This window comes from Hemiscyllium ocellatum, chromosome 37, assembly GCF_020745735.1.
Source record: "Hemiscyllium ocellatum isolate sHemOce1 chromosome 37, sHemOce1.pat.X.cur, whole genome shotgun sequence".
NCBI lineage: Eukaryota > Metazoa > Chordata > Chondrichthyes > Orectolobiformes > Hemiscylliidae > Hemiscyllium > Hemiscyllium ocellatum.
In genome coordinates this window covers 21,172,923-21,198,187 of record NC_083437.1, presented here as the reverse complement: position 1 = coordinate 21,198,187, position 25,265 = coordinate 21,172,923, and the positions used below count along the sequence as shown (strand labels likewise).

At 40.0% G+C, this 25,265-nt stretch overlaps 1 protein-coding gene across 5 annotated transcripts in view; it reads left to right on the top strand.

Moving 5' to 3' along the window:
* atp13a2 (ATPase cation transporting 13A2) overlaps window positions 1-25,265 on the top strand; it is a 100,997-nt gene that overhangs the window by 40,821 nt on the left and 34,911 nt on the right. For all 5 annotated transcript variants that reach the window (XM_060852331.1, XM_060852330.1, XM_060852332.1 and 2 more), the window contains exons 4-12: window positions 305-363; window positions 1,498-1,606; window positions 3,244-3,323; window positions 5,801-5,878; window positions 7,217-7,286; window positions 11,441-11,575; window positions 14,766-14,832; window positions 15,354-15,485; window positions 18,138-18,296. In XM_060852331.1, coding sequence (XP_060708314.1) covers window positions 305-363; window positions 1,498-1,606; window positions 3,244-3,323; window positions 5,801-5,878; window positions 7,217-7,286; window positions 11,441-11,575; window positions 14,766-14,832; window positions 15,354-15,485; window positions 18,138-18,296 — 889 coding nt within the window. The remainder of the gene's footprint in view (window positions 1-304; window positions 364-1,497; window positions 1,607-3,243; window positions 3,324-5,800; window positions 5,879-7,216; window positions 7,287-11,440; window positions 11,576-14,765; window positions 14,833-15,353; window positions 15,486-18,137; window positions 18,297-25,265) is intronic.

Here is a 25,265-nt window from a genome sequence, read left to right as displayed (position 1 = left end):
TTTTCCTGTCCTCCATCTTGGATTACCCGGAATCCTGAGAAGGGGAGAGGGAGGTCTTGGAAAGTATACCCCCGGTGGGTACGGGGATGGGGGACTACCGTATAGACGGTTTGTCCTTTTAAGGTCCTTGTGTTGTTTACCCTAATGGGGCATATGTTTTAATTGATAAAATACCTTTTAAACATTTATTCTGAAGTATTTCTTTGGTTGATTTAATTATTGGTGTGAATAGGTTTAATTTAATGCTTAAAAAAATGCAAAGATTGGATTCACTGGAGCTATTATTTAAACTGATTTCTTGCAGGATTCATTTAACCAGCAATTCGTAGCCAAAGTTTGGACAGAAGAGGTCGAGGATGACTGGTTAGTCTTCTGTTTTGGTCAGAATTACTGTGTGCGTGGAGTGTCTAAAATCTCAGATGACAATGAAACTGTCCTGAACAAAACTGCATTAATCCAGTGTTTATGGGTTATTGACATTGCTACTCAATGATCTAGAGGTAGTAAATACAGATATGTAATCAGTAGCTGGCACTAGGAGTTTTCCAATATGCATCTGTGCTAGGATGTGGAGAGGGTTTCTGCTATTGACTTGCTAGTTCTTGATGCTTCCTTTGAAAATACACTTGACAACTGAGTTTAGAATCATCAGGATGTGTTTTGGTGCTATCCATAGTGAAAGTCCATTCACCTTCACTCATTAGGCTTCGAAATGAAGGAGTAGTGAAGTGGTGAAGCTGACCTGTAGGGTCAGCTGGCAACTGTGAAACCCCACTAGAACAAGAATAAGGGAACTATGTGTCCTGTGATTTCCTTCCATGTGGAGATGGCTGTGAAAAATTATAGGATGTATGATTCTTTGATTGCTAAATATTATCGAGGTTGAACAAAATACAGTTCTCATCCTGTGTTTATTTTTCAGCAAGAAGTTTAGTTGATTTTCCCCAAGTTGATGCATATTGTAATTGTAGCATCTTCATCCTATCTTAATTGAACCACCCTGACCTGTGGTTAATGCAAAAAACAATCAGGAGAGCTAAAAGTTCTGAAAAAGAGTCACTGGATGAGAAAAGTTAGGTTTGCTTTTTCTCTGCAGATGCTGTCAGATCTGCTGAGTTTCTCCAGTTTCTGTTTTTGTTTCAGATTTCTGCTCCTCCAATTTTTTGTTTTATTTTTGAGCAAAAGTGTGATGTTTATTAAGCTTTGCCAGGTTGCCTTCATAAGCCAATGTGGCTAGCTAAAACTGGCTGTCATTGCACAAGTCTCAGTCATGCCTATGTCACATTGCATTGGAGTCAACAGTAAGGAAGTCAATGCTGGAAAAAGGATGGTGTGTGAATGTCTAAGGGACAGAGAACTGCTATATTTTGAGCATTGACCTACTACAAAAACTTGGAATTAGAGCTGTCTATGTCCATGCTTCAATAAGTTGCAGATTATCAGAAAATATGGCATATTGACTGCTTCTCCATCTAATGTTCTTACTTCTCCACACAGTTTTCCTCAACCAGTTGAGCCTAGTGATGATGAGAACCGAATTAATTTAGCCATAGGAGTGCTTGAAAATGATTGGAAGGACACTATTCAACTTCACAAACAGGAGGAGGTAAGAGATTGGATACCATATCACCCATGTGTTCAGTCAGTCATTGTATAAGCTTGTGTATAACAGGTAAAGTTCCTATTTGATAACAACATGGTGATCGGCCAAATTCTTATCAATGAATATCCAAATTATGAAGTGTTTAATTGGCAGCATCTTTTGGAGAAAGATGGGAAATGGGGAAATGTTGCACTTGTGTAAGAATGAAAAAACTTCTGAAAGTGAGAGGGAAGCATTTTAAAACAGAAATTCAATACATGTGGAGGTTGCCTAACCCTTGTTTTGACAAATAGTGATGATGACCTGTCTTTGTGAAACATTGCAGTCCACGTGGCAGAGGTCCTCCTGCAACGCAGTTAGATAGGTTCCAGAATTTTGACCCAACACCAGTGAGAAATAATATTTTTATATCAGATTGATTAGTGACTGGGATGGAAATTTAGAGGTGGTGTTACATTAGGTCTTCTGTCTTTGTCTTTTATGGTAGAGGTTTTTAATTTGGCAGTTTCTGTTGAAGTGTTGGCGCGTGTAACTGAAACCTGTTGCAGACACAGTGGTGGAGGAAGTGAGTGTTTAAAGTAGTCTAGAGTCCCAACAATCAGACTTACTTCACTCTTAAGTGCATTGAGCAGTTTGAATGTCGTTAGATTGCACCCATCCAGGCAGTAAAAGAATATTCCATTATATTCCTGCCCCGTATCTTTGAGTTGGTGGAAAAGTTTTAGGCAGTTAGTAGGTGAATCACTCACTGCGGAATACATAGTCTCCAATCTGTTCTTACAGCCACAGTATTCACGTGGCTGGTCAGTTAAGTTCTTAGTTTAATATTAACCCTCAGGAAGGTGAGAGGGAAGATCCTGCACCTGCATGCAGGAGAAGAATAGAGGGATCCTTGCTCTGTTCCCTGCCTGCTAATGTTTGGTGTGGCATTCTGTGCTTACAAGAGAAAATATTCCATTCCCTGGAATAAAATAAGTAATGTGCAGATTGCAGCACAGTCTATTTTCTATTAATTAATAGAACCAAATCTGACTACTTCATTTGCTCTTTGTACAGCAAAAACAATGGTATGTTTTTATGTAATGAATAAAAAAAATGGAAGTGTGGATGTGATTCAAAAACAAAGGTTCAAACGAGAATACTCCCTTTCCTTCCTGTCTGAGCCACACAAAACTGAAAGGAAGTTTTGTTAGAGAGATTCGATGACCATTGTCTCATTATGTGCTGAATGTGAATGAGGTCAAAAGGTGGCTGTTTCTGAAATCCTGAAAGCAATTAATTCATTTTTTGAAGAATATTGTATTTTAGGGGCTCTTGTGGTGCAGTGGTGGTGTCCCATCTCTGAGCCAGAATGTCAGTTCAAGTCCTACCTACTCTAGATGTGAGTAATGACATCTTGTTTTCTAAACAAGTTGTTTAGAAAATTTAAAAAAAGGTGTATTATGTTTCAACATATTTCAAAATCAAACGATTAGGGAGGTCTTTAAAGTCAAGGGCTAGTGTTTCTTGTTCAGTATCATCGCTCTTTCAACTTTAAATAGTTAACTAAGCTACCGCCATGTTGCTATATTCAGTGCTCTTTGTTTGCAGCAAGTTCATATTCTAAACTTTTTATAACAGTGCTTTTTTTTCTTCAAAAGAAAAATGTGATTCGTTATTATATGTTTGAGGGTTTACGCTACATTTGGATTGAGAAGAGACAATGTTTCTGCAAACTCAGGTACATAAACTTACATAAATTTTTGGGGTACTCAGACTCATCTGCTCCTTTCTATGGAATTGTACTCTCAGTTCGGAATAGATTCTCTGGTTTGCTCTTGTCTTTGAGTGCATTTTCTCCTTGTTTCTATCAAACTTTGACAGAGTGGTGGTTAACTTTGTAATTTATTTAACCTGGAAATAAAGGAGGATGAATATGAACTGTGATGTACATACCCTATTTGTATGAATGGAGCATTTTTATGGTATTCCAGTCTTCACTATTCTGACGTTTGTCTCCATTATACAGTAGAAAGCACAAGTACTGATTAACAAACATTGCACCAGGTGAGAAGTATTCCAATTGTTGTCTTTCGTTACCACACCCAAAGAAGCAGTAGTGGATAAGTTGAGTAGATGTTGGTAAAAGTAGAGTGTGACATGTTACTTTTGCCACAAGAATTAAATTATCATGTATTTAAGTTTGAGTTCAAAAGAACAAGATGATTTTAGTTATTTGTTTAGCAAATTAAATCCCTGGAGCAAAGTAATCACTTTCTCATTCTCCGACTTTAAGGGCTTAGCCTGCCACTTGATTGTGTGTGCAGCATTGTATGTGTCCCTCCATAAGTTTGTCCTGGGCATCAGAAGTATAGGTTGGCTGTGTAGGTGTTCTGGGTTGTCCTGTACATGTTTAGCAAAGGCCACTCTCACTGTGATAGTTAAAAGCTTGCTGTTTGTTAGATGGGTTTGTCACAAATGACTTGCTGGTGACTTCCGATATTCCCCATTTCTTGATCTACGGATGTCTTTTGGTGGATCCTGCTCAGGAATGTTGCCTCATTTGGGGCACCAAGAGGGTAGATCAAACATGTCATTATAGGTAAAGATAGGGTAGACAGGAAGAAACTTTTCCACTAGATGGAGGGATCAATGACTGGGGGCATAGATTTACAGTAGAGGCAGAAGGTTTAGAGGAGATGTGAGGAAAGACATTTTTCACCCAGAGGGTGGTGGTGAATAGAGGCAGAAATCCTCTAAATATTTTATTTAGGTATGCACTTGAGATACCAAGGACTACACGGTTTGGGCCAAATGCTTGAAAATTAGTTTAGAATAATTGTAGTTTTTTTTTACCAACATGAACACGATGGACCGAAGGGCACTTTTCTGTGTTGTAGTTCTCTGACTGTTATGGTGTAGTAAATGAGATACAGCACAGATGTTTTCAAGTAAGTTTTGGGTCTTTGATAGGTGATATTTGATATGTGAGGGAGTAATGTTTGCAAGGATGGAGGCCTGGGAGAGGTGTTGAGTGGAGGGTTCTAGTCATGGTGCACATTGTTGCATTCAGTCAAGTATCAGCAAGGTGACTGAGATCACCTGAGCCTGGGAATTGGCTAAGTGCTTAGGTCTGGAGTCTAATGGCACCAGTGCCCATGTAGCTTCAACAGGTTTGGATGTTGGTATTTCTGGTTTTGAGCTTTTCTGCTTCTTCACATGCTTCTGAAAGGAAAAATAAACAGATGATTCCTAGTGCAGGATGTCATTGAGGCTTTAAAGGATAAATAGCAATGAGCTAAATCAAGAAGCACTGATTAGATGATGTCAAGCCTGGGTTTTGGGAATCTATAAAGAGGAAGAAAATTGAAGGAGTGAAAGAATTCCACAATTTTGTGGTTTCAGGCTTTTATTTCCAGCTTAGTTTTGGTGATTGAGTGGTGTGCCTCATTCCTGACTCTCTGAATCTTGTGTGAAATTTGGAAAGATTTCGATTAGTGTTAGTAATGAAATGATCAGGTCTGGTTTATAGATGTTTGTGGAATATAATTGGTCATTGTTGAATTGGATTGGCTTGGCTTGATAATTTTACATGATTACTTTTGTGACATTTGAGTTTCATTTCTTTTATTTTTTTATTTGCCCATGGAATGTGGGCATCACTGCTTACACAAGTAACTATTGTCAATCCCTAATTTGCCACAAGGCAGTGAAGAGTCAACCCATTGTGAGGAGTCCAGTGTTTGTCAGACCAGGTCAGGATGACAGGTTACTCATCCAGTGACATTATCATTTATGTCCCAACCCCTCCCTTAGAGGTTTTATATGTAGTTATTGTGCATTTAACAGGATTGGGAAGAGTACTTGACAAAGAATACGTACATGGTCTGTAGATGAACAAGCTTGGTAGTGGGATATAACCTTTTGTTTGTACATTCGTCTCTATATGATTGGCTGTGAATTCATTTTACAACTTTGCCACAACATGAATTTATTTGGCTTTACTTCAATTTATCAAATTGTAGTTAAAATCTTCCCAAGAGTGGTTATCCCTCCTACTTTTACACGATTACCATTGGTGTCCCCCAAGGAATAATCATTGATCAACTCCCCTTTCTCATCTGTGTGTCTCATTTCGGGATGTATTCTAAAAAGAAAAAGTGTAGGGCTGTTTAGAATGTGTGCTTCCAGGCGAATCATATTTTTGTTCATTTGCAGTGTTCTTGAAGAAACACTGACGTGTAGAGACATTCACAGGCAACAGAGGGGACTTAGCAAACATAACCAAAATTCAAAGTGAGTACTCAGTACATTCTCAATATTATTTGTATTTAAACAGATGGAATGTATTGCTGAAATATCTCTGACAATCAGCAGTTGGTAAAACTCGACAGAATAGCATGCCTGGAACTGTCAGACTTTGACAGTTAAATGAATGACTGTTTGTTAGAAAGCCAATTGCATCCAATTAAGTGGAGAACTAATTTTCTAGAATGATTACTATTTTAAGGAATTTCGTACTGAGCCATACACATCAGGGAAAACTGGAATCTCCACTTTGTAGTTGAATACAAAAGCAAAAGGAAGGAGGTGCATCTCCAGAAAGTACATGCTCAGTCGCTGACTAGTGTTGAGTTAACTGTTGTCTGCTGCAGTGGTTGTTAGAACATGGGAGCAAGAGAAAAACATTCAATTTCTTAAGGTAGACAAGCAGTAGGCTGGAAGAACTCAGCAAGCCAGACCGCATCAGGAGGTAGGGAGGTCAACATTTCAGGTGAAAGCCTTTTTCAGTCCTCCTTGTCCTTGGATTCCAGCATCTGCAGTTTTTTCTTTTGTTTCTATTTAACCTCCTCAGCCAATTTCACTACTCTGTTGACTTCTGCCTGATCTGTGCTTCAACTCCATGTACTTGCCTTTCCTCCATTCCTCATGATACCCTTACTTGAGCTTAGTCTCAGTCATGAATATTTTATTTGATTTAGTTGCAATACTACAGTTGCTTCCAGAATTGCTGAGCAATAGTGGCAATTTAAAATCAAGGCATGAGGACCTAATCACTGCTTAATGACCCTGACTGGAAATTGAATTTACACAGGCAATGGGTGAGAATAGGATCAGACTTGGCTATGATATGCTCTGGATTGCTGACATTCATTGTCTAGATTAGCACTTGGGCAAAATGTGAGAGTGCTATTTGTACACATGGAGATAAGGTGTAACAAGATTAAGTCTCTTCAGGAGATGGGGAAATAATATAGAACTGAGGAGAAAGTGAGGACTGCAGGTGCTGGAGATCAGAGTTGAGTGTGTGGTGCTGGAAAAGCACAGCAGGTCAGGCAGCATCTGAGGAGCAGGAAAAATCAGCGTTTTGGGCATGAAGAGCTTATGTCCGAAACGTTGACTCTCCTCAGATGCTGCCTAATGTAGAAATGAGTTTTATACAGTTAGTGCTTAAAACTATAGTAGAAGCAGAGATGGGAACATAACTACAAATATCACTAAAGTATACAATATTTATGTACTTAAAATGCTTGTATTTGAACCCCATTCTTGCACAAAGTAAGTTAATAGTGCAAATAATTGTGTTGGGAATCTATGCCAATCATGTTACAAGTTCCTTTTTCCCTCTTGCAGAAGACGGTTGTATGGACCAAATGTGATTGATGTGCCTGTAAAGTCATACTTTAGGCTTTTAATAGAGGAGGTGAGTTAAAGTCTGTCTTTTCATAAGAGCAACCGAGCTTTTTGGAGTCAGGTGGATTGTATAATGATTATGTTGCTCAATTTGCTGTGGTATGTTGGCAAAATTTGAGAGCCTCAATATCTTTTGTGCTTGGTTAGAGACAAGTTGTCACCAGAGCATTCACATGATCTCAATCATGCTGTTGTGCCCAGGTGGAAATGAGAACTTGTCACTCCTTCACAAGGAAGGAAGAAGCAGCAGCGTGCCACATAGCTGTTAACCAAGGAGAGTAAGACCAAATTATGTAGGAGCAGAATTAGACCCTAACAGCCCATAAACTCTGCTTCGCCAATTGATATAGCGGATATATTTCCCAATTCTATTCTCCTGCTTTCTCCCTGGTGCCCTGGATCCCCTTACCTATCAAGAGCCTATCACACTGTCTTAAATACACTCAATGGTTTGGCCCTCATAGCCTTCTGGAGCCATGAGTTCCACAGATTCACCACCTTCTAGCTGAAGAAATTCCTCCTCATCTCAGTTATAAAAGGTTGCCCTTCACTTTGAGGCTATGCCCTCAGGCCCTAGGGACTATTACTAGTGGAACCACCTTCTCCCTGTCCACTCCATCCAGCCCTCTAAGTATTCTGTAAGTTTGAATCAGGGCCCAAAACTGCCCACAATTTTCTAAAGGCGCTCTGACTAGAGCCTGACATAGCTTCAGTGGCACATTACTAGCCCTCTCAAAATGAATGCTAATGTTGCATTTGCCTTCCTAACTGCCGATCGAACCTTCACGTTAACCCTAAGAGTGCTGATCTAGGACTCCTGAGTCCCTTTATGCCTCAGATTTCTGAAGTCTTTGTTTCAAAAAAATAATTTGTGCTTCTATTTTTCCCATCAATGTGCATAAATTTACACTTTTCTTCCCAACATTGTATTTCATCTGCCACTTCTTTGCCCTTTCTTCCAGCCTTTACAAGTCCTCCTGCAGCCTCCCTGCTCCCTTAACACTGTCCTTCTACCTATTTTTGTCATCTACAAGTTTAACAACAGTGCACTATATTCTTTGTCTAGGTCATTAATGTATAACGCGACTAGTTGTCTTAACACTGACCTATGTGGAATCCACTAGCCACCAGCTGCCATTCTGAAAATGACTCCTTTATCTCCATAACCAACAGAGAAAATGCTGGAAAATCTCAGGTCTGGCACATCTGTAAAGAGAGAAAAGAGTTGATGTTTCGAGTCAGACTGACCCTTTGTCAAGCATCCGCAGTAATTTGCTTTTATTCTTTATCTCCATACTCTGTCTTCTACCAGTCAGCCAATCCTCTAGCCATGTCAGTGCATTGTCCTGAACATTGTGAGCTCTTACCTTATTTAGCAGCCTCCTGTACGGTGTCTTGTCAAAGGCCTTCTGGAAGTTCAAATAGATTACATCCACTGGTTTCCTTCTGTCCAGCTTCTCATTACCTTACTCTGCAATCTCATCCTTAATAATGGACTCTCAAGTCTGACCAAAGTCAGACAACTGACCTGTAATTTCCTGTTTTCTGCAGGCCTCCCTCATTAAACAGGGGTAGTATGTTATACATTTTCCGGTCCATGGGACCTTCCCTGACTCCAGTGATTCCTGAAAGATCCCCACCAATGCCTGTACAATTACAACTGTCTCCTTCGGAACCCTGGAGTATTGCCTGACTAATCCAAGCAATTTATCCACTTGTAGACCTTCCAACTTCCCAGCACCACCTCTGTAGTATTGGCCACTGCAGTCACTTCTGTCCTCTGAGTCTCTTAAAGTTCTGGTATGCAATTGATATCTTCCACCATGAAGACTGATGCAAAGTACCTATTCAATTCCTTCTTCATTTCTTTGTTCATCATTTTTAGTATGGTGTACTTTTCCAGCCGTCTAATGTCCACTTTTATCCGTCTTTCTTTTCTTTATATACATGTCTAACCAAACTCTTGCAGTCTTCTTTTGTATTATGAGTTAGCTTACTCTTTTATTTCTTCTTCTTCCCCTTTATTGTTTGTTTTTTCCTGTTGTCCTCTTTCAGTTTTTAAAGGCTTCCCACTAATCTTCACCACATTGCATACTCTTCCTTTTGACTTAAGCTGTTCATGGCCGGGTGGGGCAGAGGACCTGAACATAACTTCCCTTTAGGATCTTTTTCCTTTGCAGTTCTCAACTCTACCTACACAGGTTCTACACCTTCTGACTTTACATTGCATTTTGCTATTGATTAAATTTAATTGCTTAGTAGCAAGGCAATCTCACCTTCTTTGCCTCTCCTTTTGATCGGATGTGTATTCTCGAATATTTAGTTCCCGGCTCTAATAGATCTACAGTCACATCTGTGTTAACCACATCATATCTTCTAATCTCAATCTGTGTTACAAGGTCACTTACCCAGTATTTAAATGCAAGCAAATTACAAAACAACACCCTTAGTCCTTTGCACCCTTTCTCATAGTTGTCCCCTTTATCTGCTGTGCTTGAAGTTAGATTCCTGACCCTTTCCATACTCTCTTTCCTATTACTTTTTCTGGAAAAGTTAACAACCTCTCCTGAGCCCCCTCCCATCCTTTTAACTAGTTTAAAATACTTGTGACTATCCATTTAACCTTTCTGCTACAATCCTGGTCCCAGATTGGTTCAAGTGGTGCCTGGCCAATGGTAGAGTTCCTGTCCCCCTGGAAATGGAACTTCATGTTCCCACAGTGTTTAACCGAGTGTGTACTGTCCTAATTTTCTCATTTCAAAACCAATTTACACGTGGTTTAGCTAATAATCCAGACATTATAACCCTTGAGGTCCTGTTCTTTAATTTTGTTCCAAGTTACTGATGTACTCTGAAAGGATTTCCTTGTGTACTCTTTTGTGTTGGTCCAAAAATGGTTCACAACAACAGGATCTTTCCCCTTCCACACCTATATCCTTTTAGCCCAGTTTGAGATGTCTTTTACCTTGGCACCAGACAGGCAACACAAAATGTGGTACTCTTGATCCAGCTTGTAATGTTTGCAATCTTGCCCTTAGTTATAGGAGTCCCCTATCACTACCACTTTTTGCTCCCCTCACTTGAATGACCTCTTGTGCCACAGTGCAGTGATCAGTTTACCCATCTTCCGAACACTCCTTTTCCTCATTCACACAGGAAACAAGGGTGTGATCAAACATTGAGGCAAAATTAAATTCAGGATCCCTCTTCCTGCATTACTTATAGTCACTTAATTAGTTTGCCTTTTACTATTGATCCTTCTTTACTCCTTTCTCTATAAATGGAGGGTGGGGAATAGAGGTCAGGTATTAAATCTCTAATTTAGTGGGGATCTAAAGTAATTCATACTTGCATTTCCAATAATTGATCTCATTGTATTTATCAGTGAAGGCTGGGTCTCAATCACCTATCAGCTTGATCAAATGTTTAAGTACAAGTACCCTTAACAAGTAAATCACAAGGTGTGATTCTGAGTACAAAGAGGATGCCAATTGACCTGTTTGTTCTTACCAGTCACGTTTCACTCGATTGAATGATTTAACTTTTTGATTGCAGATTGTGTTCAGAAACAATGATTTTTTTTTCTTTTTTTGCCAAAACAAGTCATAATTTTGTTCATTAATTTTGGATAGAATTTTAAGATTTTTGCCCTGTAGCACCATTTATTTGATGAAAACCTTTTTAACCCCTGTTTTTGTTGAGTTAGCTGATCTTGACCGTGTGGTAATAGGGCATTAATTGATGTTTTGATGTGTCTGAGCTAGAGAAAGGGAAATGTTCGTTTCTGTAGTTAATTAATGCCCATTGACAATTTCCCCTATGCACGCACTTGTACATATGCATGTACATATGGATACTGATGGTAAGGGCATTATCTAGTGTAGAGATTATCTTGAGTATAGGAGTTGAGAGGTCATGCTGCGATTGTACAGGACATTAGTTAGACCACTTGGAATATTGTGTGCACTCCTCGTCTCCCTCCTGATATTTTGGAATCTTGCTGTAGTTTGGCGTGTTTAACAATGGGTCAAGAAAAAGACGCATTATGGCAAAGGTGAATAGCAGCCCTGTTGATCTTTAGAGTGCCCTCTGTTCCTTGATGTTTTCTGTTTGCACAAGTTCTGCTGTGCACTGCAGTTTTAAAAATTTTTATTTTTGTTTCAGGTGCTGAATCCTTTCTACATTTTCCAGATCTTCAGTATTATACTTTGGATCACAGAACAATATTACTACTATGCTGGGTGCATTCTGCTCATCTCCGTAATATCTATTGGTGTATCCCTGTACCAGACACGCAAGGTACAACATGAAGGGACAGTCCACTGAGTTGGCTTTCATATGATGGTTCTGCAGATCTGTTACTGGAACCAAAATTATCTTGGTGCTTTGATATCATTTTAAATGACATAAAGTTGGGTTTCATACGTATAAAATGTCAATGAATATTGTGTGCTAACAGGGAAGCAGTCATTTGACAATTTCAACTAATACATAGATATTTAAGTGTTAACTTGGATGCTGTGCACCACCAATATATTTGGATTTCTTGGCATTTTATTTTGTCTTCAGAGTTATGTGCAAAGGGTAGGCTTTTCATTCTAATTGATAGTCATTTGCAGCAAATATTAGCTGTAAGTTTTGAAAGTTTCTTGTATGTCAGCGATTTGGGTAACATACATATCAGGAGCGATAGAAATACACCAGCTGCTCAGGCTCAGTGTCTTCAATAACCTCGACTTGGAGAGTAGGACTGCTATCTGTATTTTACTAGTTGTGTCCTTTGTAAACAGAGTTTTTGAGACTGTTATGTAGTGGTTTTTAATTAATGGGGAAAGTTTGACAAATGGAGAGAGATGGATTTCAGCTGAGAGTATAAATCATCTGCCTATCCATAGAGTCTCATGTTATAATGCAGACCAAATATTAGAAATAGGGAATGGGATGTTGATTTTATTTCTCTTTCATCCCTGTCCCTGCTGAAATTAATGTCCTTCACATTTACACAGAAAAGAAATCATGAACGAAACAATGATGCAGGTAAAAGATGCTTTTTGGTGCATATTATATACTGATTGGAGTGTAAACTCAGCAAGGAACAACCTCTATATCATGTGGTGTACCTGCATATTTCTAGTATTTTGCAATTTTTTTTGCAATTTCCACAAATAAAAATAACAAGGTTACGTGGCTGTAAAGCAAATGAAGTGCTTAATGTTGCACCATGAACCAAGGCAATAAAGTTTTTGAACTATTGGGAAATGAGATTAAAGACTGCATCTCCAGAATATTTTGGTTTAGATCATCATTACAATTACATTGCCAATGCAAATGCACCCAATGAGATGATACTTAAACTTGCAGATCTGGGTCAAATTTCCAGTCTCTAGCTGATCTTAGCCAGGGTGCAGTGCCTCAGATTTAGGGAATGGGTGCATCTACCAAGGCACTCCTTTTTAGTGATCACTGGGAAATGCCTCAATCAGTTGAGGGAGGATCAAGTTTGACGGTGATGCCCTTCATGATTTAACGGCCAAGCTGTCACTGTTAATATCAAGGTTATCAAAGATTTGGTCTTTATATGCTGCTTAAAGGAGTTCTGTGGAACCCTTGGTCTCGCACAAAGCTTAAGTACTTGCTTCCATAAAGTTGCAGCAGTTTCAATTTGCTGATATACATTACCCCTTGCTGTTCTGATTGGGGTTTAATTATTAATGTTATCCAAGAATGTTATACGTAGGTCTTTGCGAAGCTCTAAATCCACAAAAGTCAAACTGGGGGAGTAAGGTTAAGAAGAGACATGAACACTGGTACAACTGATATGTCTTGGATTTGAGTGTGTGAATTTGAAGGACACTTGTGTCAGAGTTAGGATGACTTATTCTTAAAGGAAAAATGACAACTTGAACAAAGTGCAACAGGACTTGCCCTATCCATGGTGTAATGCACTCCATTGAGAATCTGCATTCTGGAAGGGGATTTTTTTAGAAATGCCCTTACCCACTAGTTTTGTGGCTTGTTTTCTCAATTTTATTGATTACCAACCCATACATTTTGTTATTTGATATTTGCAATTTGCAGATCTGGGTCAAATTTCCAGTCTCTAGCTGATCTTAGCCAGGGTGCAGTGCCTCAGATTTAGGGAATGGGTGCATCTACCAAGGCACTCCTTTTTAGTGATCACTGGGAAATGCCTCAATCAGTTGAGGGAGGATCAAGTTTGACGGTGATGCCCTTCATGATTTAACGGCCAAGCTGTCACTGTTAATATCAAGGTTATCAAAGATTTGGTCTTTATATGCTGCTTAAAGGAGTTCTGTGGAACCCTTGGTCTCGCACAAAGCTTAAGTACTTGCTTCCATAAAGTTGCAGCAGTTTCAATTTGCTGATATACATTACCCCTTGCTGTTCTGATTGGGGTTTAATTATTAATGTTATCCAAGAATGTTATACGTAGGTCTTTGCGAAGCTCTAAATCCACAAAAGTCAAACTGGGGGAGTAAGGTTAAGAAGAGACATGAACACTGGTACAACTGATATGTCTTGGATTTGAGTGTGTGAATTTGAAGGACACTTGTGTCAGAGTTAGGATGACTTATTCTTAAAGGAAAAATGACAACTTGAACAAAGTGCAACAGGACTTGCCCTATCCATGGTGTAATGCACTCCATTGAGAATCTGCATTCTGGAAGGGGATTTTTTTAGAAATGCCCTTACCCACTAGTTTTGTGGCTTGTTTTCTCAATTTTATTGATTACCAACCCATACATTTTGTTATTTGATATTTGCAATTACCTACATTGCTTCCAAACTTGCATTTATGTAATGCATTTAATATGATAAAATGCCCTAAGATGCTTCATCACAGTATCATCAAGCAAAATTTGTCAGAGACACATCAGGAATTAGGGCAGGTTACTGGATTTTAGAGGTAGGTTTTAAGGAGTGCTTTAAAGAAGGAAAGAAATGGAGAGGCAGAGTGTTTAATGAAGGAATATCAGAGTGTAGTCCTTGATCTGGAGGTAAGGTGACAACAAACGGACAACAAAATTGGAACATGCAAATTGTCTGAATTGAAAGAGCATGAGTCAGGTTTATATGGCTGGAATAGAAAATTGCAGAATACCTGCAACATTTTTTTTTTAGCCATCTAGATTAATTTTAGTAGGAGATGTCTTCAACTCACGATGAAAGGATATGTATGTCACGTGGGTATATCTTCTTAAACACTAAACCACCGTTCACTGACCGAGAAAGTAAAGCACTCTGTGCTTAAATAAACATGAAACTGCAACATTTGTTGAAAGTGAAAGCAAAATCATTAAAATGCACATCATGCAGTATGAATAGGAATGGTGAAATTGTATGCCCCACTGTAGTGTTACCCGCTATCATCTAATAATCAAAGTGCAATTCAACATATTTCTAATTATTATCTCTGTTAAAGTTTTGTGACATAGTCACTGATTGAAATAATTTCCTTTGTGTGCAGCAAAGTGTAATATTACGGGATATGGTGAAACTTACTGTCAACTTGCGGATCCGCAGGGAAACTGGAGGTATGTGATTTATGCTGTTTCTATTTAAACTGAATGTTATGCTGGATTCCCTGTGTAAGGGACATTTCACAGTGGCAAGCAGCGTGGAGATGGTGCTTAAAACAACAAGAATGTTTTTGATCCTGGTTATTGAGAGTGGACTAGCCATTCAAAGACTAAATTCTATGGTTAAAGGTCTTCAGTTCAGTCCCCCTAAACTGTATTGTTAACTGATTTCAGTTTGTCACTAGGAATATTGAAACAAGAATTCTGTCCTGTGCTGTTACAACTCGAATAGCACAAAAAGTCATTAGGACAGTTAAACGTTTGCATGAGGTTTATGCAGAACCAATTGTATCCTGTAGCATTTTATATGCATATTTTGTGAAACTAGTCATGTTTTGCAAGCTCACCATTGTATTTTAGGTTGTGATTTTCCTTAATGGTCTAGCCTGTAACCTTGGCCTTGAGTGATTCTGTAATTCCTTACCAGCTTGTCTTCTGTACTGCATTGATTATTGATATACTGGTTTGTTTTACAGAAGAGGAAATGGTGAATTCTCAGGATTTAGTACCTGGTGACTGCATTGTGATTCCTGAAGATGGGATTCACGTCCCATGTGATGCAGCACTCCTAACTGGAGAGTGCATGGTTAATGAGAGCACCCTTACAGGTGAGAAACAAATTCATGTTTTTTTTAACCTGTTTGTTTTCCTGAAGGTCTGACTGTTGTATGCTTTCACAGATGGGTAAAAACAATGACTGCAGATGCTGGAAACCAGAGACTACATTAGAGTGGTGCTGGAAAAGCACAGCCGTCAGCTACCTTTTCAGAATCTTATCTAAGTGATTTTTCGTGTGTAAGCCTAAAAGATACACTTTTAAAAGCTTCAAAGCTCTTTTCTATACCCATTTAAAGTCAACACAAATGTATTTTCCAGGAGAGGTGAAATTCATGAATGAGTAAATAAGACTCAAGGTATTTGTTCACCGTGCAAGCTTAATGCTGAAGTAGGCCCATCAAAGCCATCCTGCATGATCATGTCTATGCTGAATATATTATTTCTCTACGCATATTGTACAGACTCACGAATAGCCCTAAAGCTGTCACTTTTCATTCTGAAAAGCACACAGTCTATCTCTCATTACTCTGGAAAATTAAATTTGAGCAACAGGTGAACAGCATATTTTAAGCTAATAGAAACGACAACATGAGTGGTGTCTTAGGCTAACAGGCTGTTGCTGTTCTGCCTGTCAAATAAATGCGTCATATGGTACGTGAATTTCAGCAGTTGTATGATGCCAAGAATGTATGTGGTATGTTCCAAAGACTGACAGATCAAGTGAAACAGCATATCCTTTCAGCTGTTTGCAATAAGTAAGGTACTAACTGTATCCAACTAGGTAACATTTTCCATACTGTCCAATGTTCAAAGTGATTTTGCAAATGGACAACCTTTTCTAGATAATTGCATATGCAAAGAATTACACTAACAACCAATTTATATTGTCAGTCGCATTTAGTGTGGTGCACTTGCAAGAACTGAAAGTTACATGTATTAGACAGGGCAATGTTAAATGTTTGCTGACTGAAATTTCAGCTGAAAAATGTGTTGCTGGAAAAGCGCAGCAGGTCAAGCAGCATCCAAGGAGCAGGAGAATCAACGTTTCGAGTATAAGCCCTTTTCCAGCAACACATTTTTCAGCTCTGATCTCCAGCATCTGCAGTCCTCACTTTCTCCTCCAGACTGAAATTTCAATTCAGCAAAATAGGTACAGCCATTCACTGGTTCTTTCTTGGGCAATGCCCTGACCAATAAGGGCTGAAAATGTGTTGCTGGTTAAAGCACAGCAGGTTAGGCAGCATCCAAGGAACAGGAAATTCGACGTTTCGGGCCAGAGCCCTTCATTAACAATATAATTCATAAATTTAGTAACACATAACTCAAGAATTACTGAAGGGGACACTTTGTCAAAGCTTTATGTCTTGCACATACGCAAAGTGGCTCAGTGGTTAACACTGCTGCCTCACAGCATCAGAGTCCCAGGTTCGATTCCAGCCTCGGGAGTTTGCACATTCCCCCCGCGTCTGCGTGGGTTTCCTCCGGGTTCTCTGGTTTCCTCCCACAGTCCTCCTGATGAAGGGCTCTGGCCCGAAACGTCGAATTTCCTGTTCCTTGGATGCTGCCTGACCTGCTGTGCTTTAACCAGCAACACATTTTCAGCTCTGATCTCCAGCATCTGCAGACCTCACTTTTTACCTGACCAATAAGGGTCAATCTGTCTGGTTTAAAGTTTAAACAAAGCCTGGCAGTTAACTGCTAATTGTCATTATTGTTGTGTTCTCCATGACAACACTGCTACTAGGGTCTACATACCAACCAATTTGCGCTCCTCTCCTAACAAGATAAATATTGTTTTCCCCTTGACTTGGTATTCTTGCTGATTGCCCTGATATGATTAGATTAGATTCTCTTAAAGTGTGGAAATAGGCCCTTCGGCCCAACAAGTCCACACCGCCCCTCTGAAGAGAAACCCACCCAACCCCGTTCCCCTACCCTATATTTACCCCTGACTAACACACCTAACATTGTGGGCAATTTAGCATGGCCAGTTCACCAGACCTGCACATCTTTGGATTGTGGGAGAAAACCGGAGCACCGGAGGAAACCCACGCAGACACGGCGAATGTGCAAACTCCACACAGACAGGCTGGAATTGAACCCAGAATCCTGGTGCTGTGAGGCATCAGTGCTAACCACTGTGCTGCCCTTTTTTTTTTGTTTTGTTGTTCTTTTTAGATTAGATTCCCTGCAGTATGGAAACAGGCCCTTTGGCCCAACCAGTCCACAATGGACCTCTGAAAAGAAACCCACCCAGACCCATTTCCCTCTAACTAATGCACCTAACACTATGGCAATTTACCGTGGCCAGTTCCCCTGACCTGCACATCTTTGGACTGTGGGAGGAAACCCACGCAGACGCGGGGGGAATGTGCAAACTCCCGAGGCTGGAATCGAACCTGGGACTCTGATGCTGTGAGGCAGCAGTGTTAACCACTGAGCCACTTTGCGTATGTGCAAGACATAAAGCTTTGACAAAGTGTCCCCTTCAGTAATTCTTGAGTTATGTGTTACTAAATTTGAGTTATATTGTTAATGAAGGGCTCTGGCCCGAAACGTCGAATTTCCTGTTCCTTGGATGCTGCCTAACCTGCTGTGCTTTAACTATTAATTTTGTTAATATGTGGAAGACTTTGCTGAAAGCAATTTTCATGTTTTTATTGCAGTGAAAATGATTCAATGCTGCTTTGGTATTTTGGCAGGTGAGAGTATACCAGTGATGAAGACCCCACTACCTGATCAGGACATGGACTATTCACCTGAAGAACATAAGCGGCACACACTCTTCTGTGGAACTGAGGTCCTCCAGTCAAAGTCCTACAACGTGGATCAGCAGGTGGTGGCTGTAGTGGTGAGAACAGGTACTGAATGGGTAATTCTGGGGTCAGGTAAATGTAGAGAAGGAATGCAAACTATAATTTAATTAGAGACTCCAGAAGTGCAACACATGGAACACAAAAGGTTAGCTTGCTTGTGCAGCAAGTAATTAAGAAGGCAGATGATATTTTGGCTTGATTTGTTAAGGGGTTGGATTTTAAACATAGACAAGTCTTGTTATATCTGTATAGGGTGTGGCCGTGCTTGAAGTTCTGCGTACAGTTGTATTTCCCATATTTAAGAAAGGATATCCTGGCATTGAAGGCAGTTCAAAAGAGATTCCTTCAGCTGATTCTGGAATTAAGAGGTTAACTTATCAAATAAAGTTAAGCAGTTTAGGCTTTGATTTATTAAAGCATAGATAAATAAGGGGCACTATTATTGAAACACACAAGATTCTGAAGAAGCACAAAAAGAGTAGGAGTTGAAGTTTCCTCTGGTTAAGGAATCTCGTACTAGGGACATAGGTACAGAATAAGAGGACATTCATTTCACCTAACACCATTTTGCAATTTATTCTCCCAGAGGGTAGCAAATGTCTAAAATTCCCTACTTGAGAGTTGTGGAAGCTAGATCACTGAGAGTATTTAAAAAGGAAATAGATTTCGAAACATTGAGAGGTTCAGAGCTGTAATAAACTCAGAATTTGAGGCCTGAGGCAGATTAGTCACGATTTTGTTAAATGACCTACCTTGGGGGGATCCAAGATGGCGGCGACCCAGCAAGACTGAGTCCACAGTGCTCTACCCAAAACTTGGGAAAAGTGGGCTATCCACCTCCACCACACTCACTAAACCATTTATAATAGTTGTTAACCTTAAATAGTTACCTATTAGTACATTTAAATAGTCTAATACTAGCTGGAAAATGAGTAAAGGGAAGGGAACAGGCAGCTCTAAGAAAGCAGGGACCCCCTCCCCCACCCTCTCCCTCTTCAGCTGCAACAAAGGTGTCTTCAGCTACTCCAGGAGATTTACCAATGAAGATGAGCTTTGAGGAGATGTTTGCCAGGTGGGAGGCGAAGATTGATGCTTTTATCGATGAGTCTCGGCAGAGCAGAGAAGCACTATCAGCCGAGCTGCAGAAGCAGGGCAGAGACATTCAGGAATTGGAGTGCCGAGTCAGAGAGGTGGAGTCGAAGGCCGCAGCCTCATAGACTGGGATAAAATCAACAGCCGACCACATCCGTTTTCTCGAGAATCGAGTCCAGAACCTAGAAAACCACATTGATGACCTCGAAAATCGATGTCGTAGAAAAAATATTCGGTTGTTGGGCCTGCCCGAGCAGGAAGAGGAAGGTCAGCTGACAGCATTCTTAGAGCATTGGCTGCCACAACTTTTAAATCTGCATAATGGATCAGGCCAGGTAAGGGTAGAATGGGCCTACCGGGTCACAGTACGTGGGCCCGGCTCAACCCAGCGCCCACGCCCGGTCCTGTTCCAGCTGCAGAGCTATAGGGAGAGGCAGATGCTCCTGGAAGCCTCAAGAAATCTGGGAAAAGATCCCCAAGCTATGACCCACAAAGGATCCAGGATCATGCTGTTCCAGGACTCCTCCCCAGCTTTGGTCCGAAAGAGGAAGGCATTCGATGAGGCGAAGAAGCGTTTAAGGGACTTAAATATCCAGTACTCCTTACGATATCCAGCGACGCTACGCCTTAGCCACGAAGGATCCATATATAACTTCGGATCACCGGAGAAGGCTAAGGAATTCTTGGACTCTCTTAAATAAACTGTAAGAGATTGTGGACGCTGGTCTGCCTTTCCCATTATTTTGGTTTACATCCCTTCATCTTTTCTTATCTTTCCCCCTATGTGTGTGTGTGTGTGTGTGTGTGTGTATATATATTGGGGCGTTTGGTTAATGTTGATGGGGAGAGGTGGTTACCTTATTCTATTTTACTTCTGTTTTTAGGAGCGGGGTTGTTTTTCTTTCCCCTGTTATTTTGTGGTATTATATTTAAGTATTACATGTTGAGATTGTAATCTTATAGTTATATATGGTATTAATATTCCCAAATATATTTAGATGTGGGTGTGGGTGGGGGTGGGGTGTTCACTGTTAACTCTAGCTTTATATTATATTTGAATTCTCCTCATTTTATTGAGGAACACCTGGGTCAAGGGTGGGGCACTGGTTGGAAGAGGGTAAGATGGACTGTGGGAGAGGAAGTGACGCTCCCTGGGAACAAGGGAGAAAATCTCCAATTCGGAATGTTTTATATTTTTTATACTTAGAAAGAGTTTTTTGTTATATTGTTTTGTGTATCAGAGAGTCTTTACTTTTGTAAATCTTGTATGCTCCATGCTTGGGATGTTCTAGATAGGGTTTCCCCTCCCGAGGGGTCTCGGATCTGTCCAGATGATTATGGCTGAACAGTCGGTTAAGTGGTGCACCTGGAATGTCAGGGGGAGTAATTCGCCAGTTAAAAGGAAGAAAATATTATCAAATCTTAAGAAGGAGAGAGTTGATATAGCTCTCCTACAGGAGACACACCTGTCGGATAAAGAACACTTAAAATTACGACAGGGCGGATTTGATCAGGCCTTTTTTTCCTCTTTTAATTCAAAAAGCAGGGGAGTCGTTATCCTTGTCCGGAAGAACTTCCCTTTGAAAATTCTAAATCAGATAAAAGACGAATCTAGACGATATATTTTGATTAAAGCCCTCATAAATGGAGAGGAATATGGGATCTTAAATGTATACTGCCCCCCGGCACACCCCTTTAAATTCATAACGGAAGCTTTTTCAAAACTGATGGCCTTTGGTGCCCGTCATACAATTATAGGGGGAGACTTTAATTGTATTATGGATCCGGAAATAGACAGGATTCCCAAGAGTGCCGCTGGAGTATCTCCCAGATCTAGACAACTGGCGGACCTGAATAAAGAATTAGGATTGGTAGATGTATGGAGATGTCTCCATCCACAGGGTAGAGATTTTTCTTTCTACTCTAATCCACATAAATGTCACACAAGAATTGATATGTTTTTTGCCCCATCGATTTTTCTAAACTCTATAGCAACCTGTAAAATAGGTACTATAGCAATCTCTGACCATGGAAACTAAGGTAAAGAACAATGGGACATCTGCTCGGCATTGGCGTATGGACCCCTTCCTGATAAAAGATAGCAAATTTTTAAAGTACTTCTCCCAAGAACTTAAAACTTTTTTAGAAATTAATACTGGTACGGCTAGCAATCCGTCAATGATGTGGGAGACCATCAAAGCTTATGCACGAGGTTTGATCATCTCCTATTCAGCGACCCAGAGGAAAATGAAGGGAGAGCAACAGCGTCTGCTCGAAGCTCGCCTAAAAGCAGCCGAAACAGCATACGCTGATAGACCTTCTATCACAAAATTGCAGAGGATTACAGCTCTTAGGACAGCTTTAAACACCGCGCTTACTCAAACGGCTAAAAGGTAAATATTATTTGCGAAACAAAGATTATATGAATATGGCGACAAACCGGGTAGATACTTAGCATTTCTTGCAAAGAAAAAGAAAGCCCCTCAAACTATTCCGACCATCAAGGAAAGTACAGGTACCCTGACTCATGATCATAAAAAGATCAATGCGACCTTTAAAGAATTTTATTCTGAACTATATAGATCGCAGGATTGTGAAGATAGGATTAGGAGGATACAGTCATTTTTAAAAAATTTGACCTTCCCGGGCCTGACTCCGGAACAGGTGTCGGCCCTAAATACCCCTTTAACAGTCCAAGAAATACCTGAGGCAATTAGGCAACTTCAGAGCGGAAAAGCACCGGGCCCGGATGGTTTTCAAGCTGAATTCTATAAAGAATTTACAGGAATATTGGTTGACCCACTTATGGATATGTATAATTTTGCGCATAGTCAGGTCTGTCTCCCGCCCACGCTGAAAGAAGCAAATATTTCTCTTATCCTCAAAAAAGGAAAAGACCCAGAAGATTGTGCATCTTACAGACCAATATCCTTACTAAATGTAGACTTTAAAATTCTCTCAAAAATGTTAGCACTAAGACTAGAAAGGGTACTGCCATATATTATAAAGGAGGACCAGACGGGATTTATTAAGGGCCGCAGATCATCCAATAATATCAGAAGGGTCTTGAATATGATCCAAGCCTGTCATCAGGGAAAGATACCAGGAGTAGTAATTTCATTAGATGCGGAAAAGGCATTCGATAGGGTTGAATGGTCATATTTATTTTACACATTGGAAAGGTTTGGCGTTGGACAGGTGTTTACCAAATGTGTCTCAACATTGTATAGTGATCCCAAAGCAGCTGTTATTACTAATGGGTTAAGATCGGATGGCTTCAGTGTGGGTAGGGGCTGCCGTCAAGGATGTCCTCTCTCACCATTGTTGTTTACGCTGATAATCGAACCATTAGCAGAAGCCATCCGGACTGATCCTAATATAACGGCCCCGAGGATTGGTACAGGTAAACACAAAATTACCCTCTATGCAGATGACGTTCTCTTATTCCTCAGTAATCCTTTAATGTCAGTGCCTCGTCTAATTCAAGTTATTAATACATTTAGTGCATTCTCAGGCTATAAAATTAATTTTTCAAAATCGGAAGCCATGCCAATGGGTGGTCTGGCTATGATACCCCACTTAATGGACGGATCCCCTTTTCCCTTCCGTTGGTCCCTGGAGGGCTTCTTATATTTAGGTATTTTTATCACGCCAGTATTTGATCAGCTGTATAGGGCTAATTTTGTACAATTAATGGAAAGGATAAGGCAGGACATCCAGCGATGGAGAGACCTTCCGACTTCCTGGCTAGGGAGAATAGCATTAATTAAAATGAATGTTCTGCCCCGTCTCTTATATCCTATGAGAATGCTCCCGCTGATGCTGCCAAGGTTAGCCCTACGTAAATTATATGGCTGGTTGGGCTCCTTTATTTGGAACCATAGACGGCCCCTTATTAAGCTGAAGAAGCTACAGCTTCCACAGGCAAGGGGAGGACTGGACTTCCCAGACTTTAGGAAATATCAGTTAAGCTCCCTACTAAGTTACATAGCTGATTGGGTTTCATCTGATCCACAATCAATTTGGCTGGATATCGAAGCTTCCCAAGTAAAATACCCACTTATTAACCTTTTATTTTCAGATAAGAGGAAAATCATTACAGACCACTGTAAAAATCCCATAATATTAAACACAATTAAGGCCTGGAATATAATGCGACAAAATGAGGGTAACTCACATAAAACATCCCCCCATACACCAATAGTAGGCGCATGGGGATTCCAACCGGGGATTACAGATGCTACCTTTAAACTCTGGAGATCCAGGGGCATCTCATGCTTAGGGGACTTATTTAAAGATGGGATCCTGATGTCCTTTGAGCAGCTGCGTCTGAAATTCGGAATACCTAATGGGGATCTCTTTCGATACTTCCAAGTTCGAGATTATATACAGAGGAAGACTACATTAATAGATAGTCTTTATAAATCAGACAGAGAACGTAATGTCTTACGACCAGCGGGGGCATCCTCCATTAGTACTATATACCATTTGCTACATGATGGAGTCTCAGGAGACATGGATGACCTGCTTAAAACATGGGAGCAGGACTTGGGGCTAGAAATCTCTGAGGATATGTGGAATGACATTTGGGAAAATGCTAGAAGAATTGCTATCTGTAACAGAACTCAGGCTATCCAACTAAAGATACTTCATAGGGCCCATATAGCTCCGGCTCGACTGGCAAAATTTAAGGCAGGAGCATCTCCAATGTGTCCTAAATGCAAAATAGAGGTGGGTACTCTTGTACATTGTCTGTGGACTTGTCAGAAAATCCGCAGATACTGGACTAAAGTGGCAAATACCCTGACAGAAATTTTAGGAACGGAAATTAGGGTGGACCCTGTATCTCTCCTTTTGGGCTTTTCGAACCTCTCATCTCTGGATATGCATGGGAAGAGACTATTTTCTATTCTCTCTTTCTGTGCAAGGAAAAATATTTTGGTGAACTGGGTGGCTGAGGGCCCCCCTGGACTTTCAAATTGGCACAGATTAATTATGGAATATATCCCCCTTGACTTCCTCACAAATATGGTGCACCGAAAGACTGAATTATTTTATAAAATATGGCAGCCCTTTTTGAATTATATAAATGCAGATATTTCGGCCATCCTAACAAGGGCTTTTATTTAGTGAAGATTTCAGACCGGGCTGCTCCGGGTCCCCTTGGGAGAGGAATCCTGCGCGAATACGGGTTTTATTATATTTGATGTTTATACATTCCGAGCATGTAAGAGACTTAGGTATACACTCTGGTTAGTTATAGATTAGATTAGTAGAAAGTTGAGTTTTTTTTTTCTTTTTTCGTTTCTTTTTTTTTCTTTTTTTGTTTTCTTTCTTTCTCTTTTCTTTGTTAAATTATGACTATTGTATATATGATTTAATTGTACATCAATGTTTGTATTTGAGAGTTTTGTTTATTTTTGTAAATTTGCAAAAATGTTAAATTTCAATAAAAATATCTACAAAAAAAAAAGACCTACCTTGCTTCTATTTCTTATGTGTTATTAATGGCAGCTTTAATTCAGGACATACCTAGGAATAGATATATTGATAGACTGATTGTAGGTTCTGCATGTAAACCACAATGAATCCTATGAGCTTGGCTGTATGTTATTGATTTTTGAATTCTTGTTGGCTGATCTCAAACCTTAATCTGAGGACCCAGGGCATGATCTGAAATTTGATAGTATAGAGCTTCATTTCTCTAAGTGTCACCACTGAAGGTTGCTGATCTGAAGGTGGAGGATATGTTGTGAAAAACACCTAATTTCCAGATCTTAAAGGCAGAATTTAAAACAGAAAAAGCAGGAAATACTCGTGATCAGGCAGCATCATTGAGGAGAGAAGCCAAGTTAACGCGTCCATTCGCAGGCCTGTCCTCTGAACTGGAAGAAGTCAAATTTAATAGTTTGTGAAGCAATT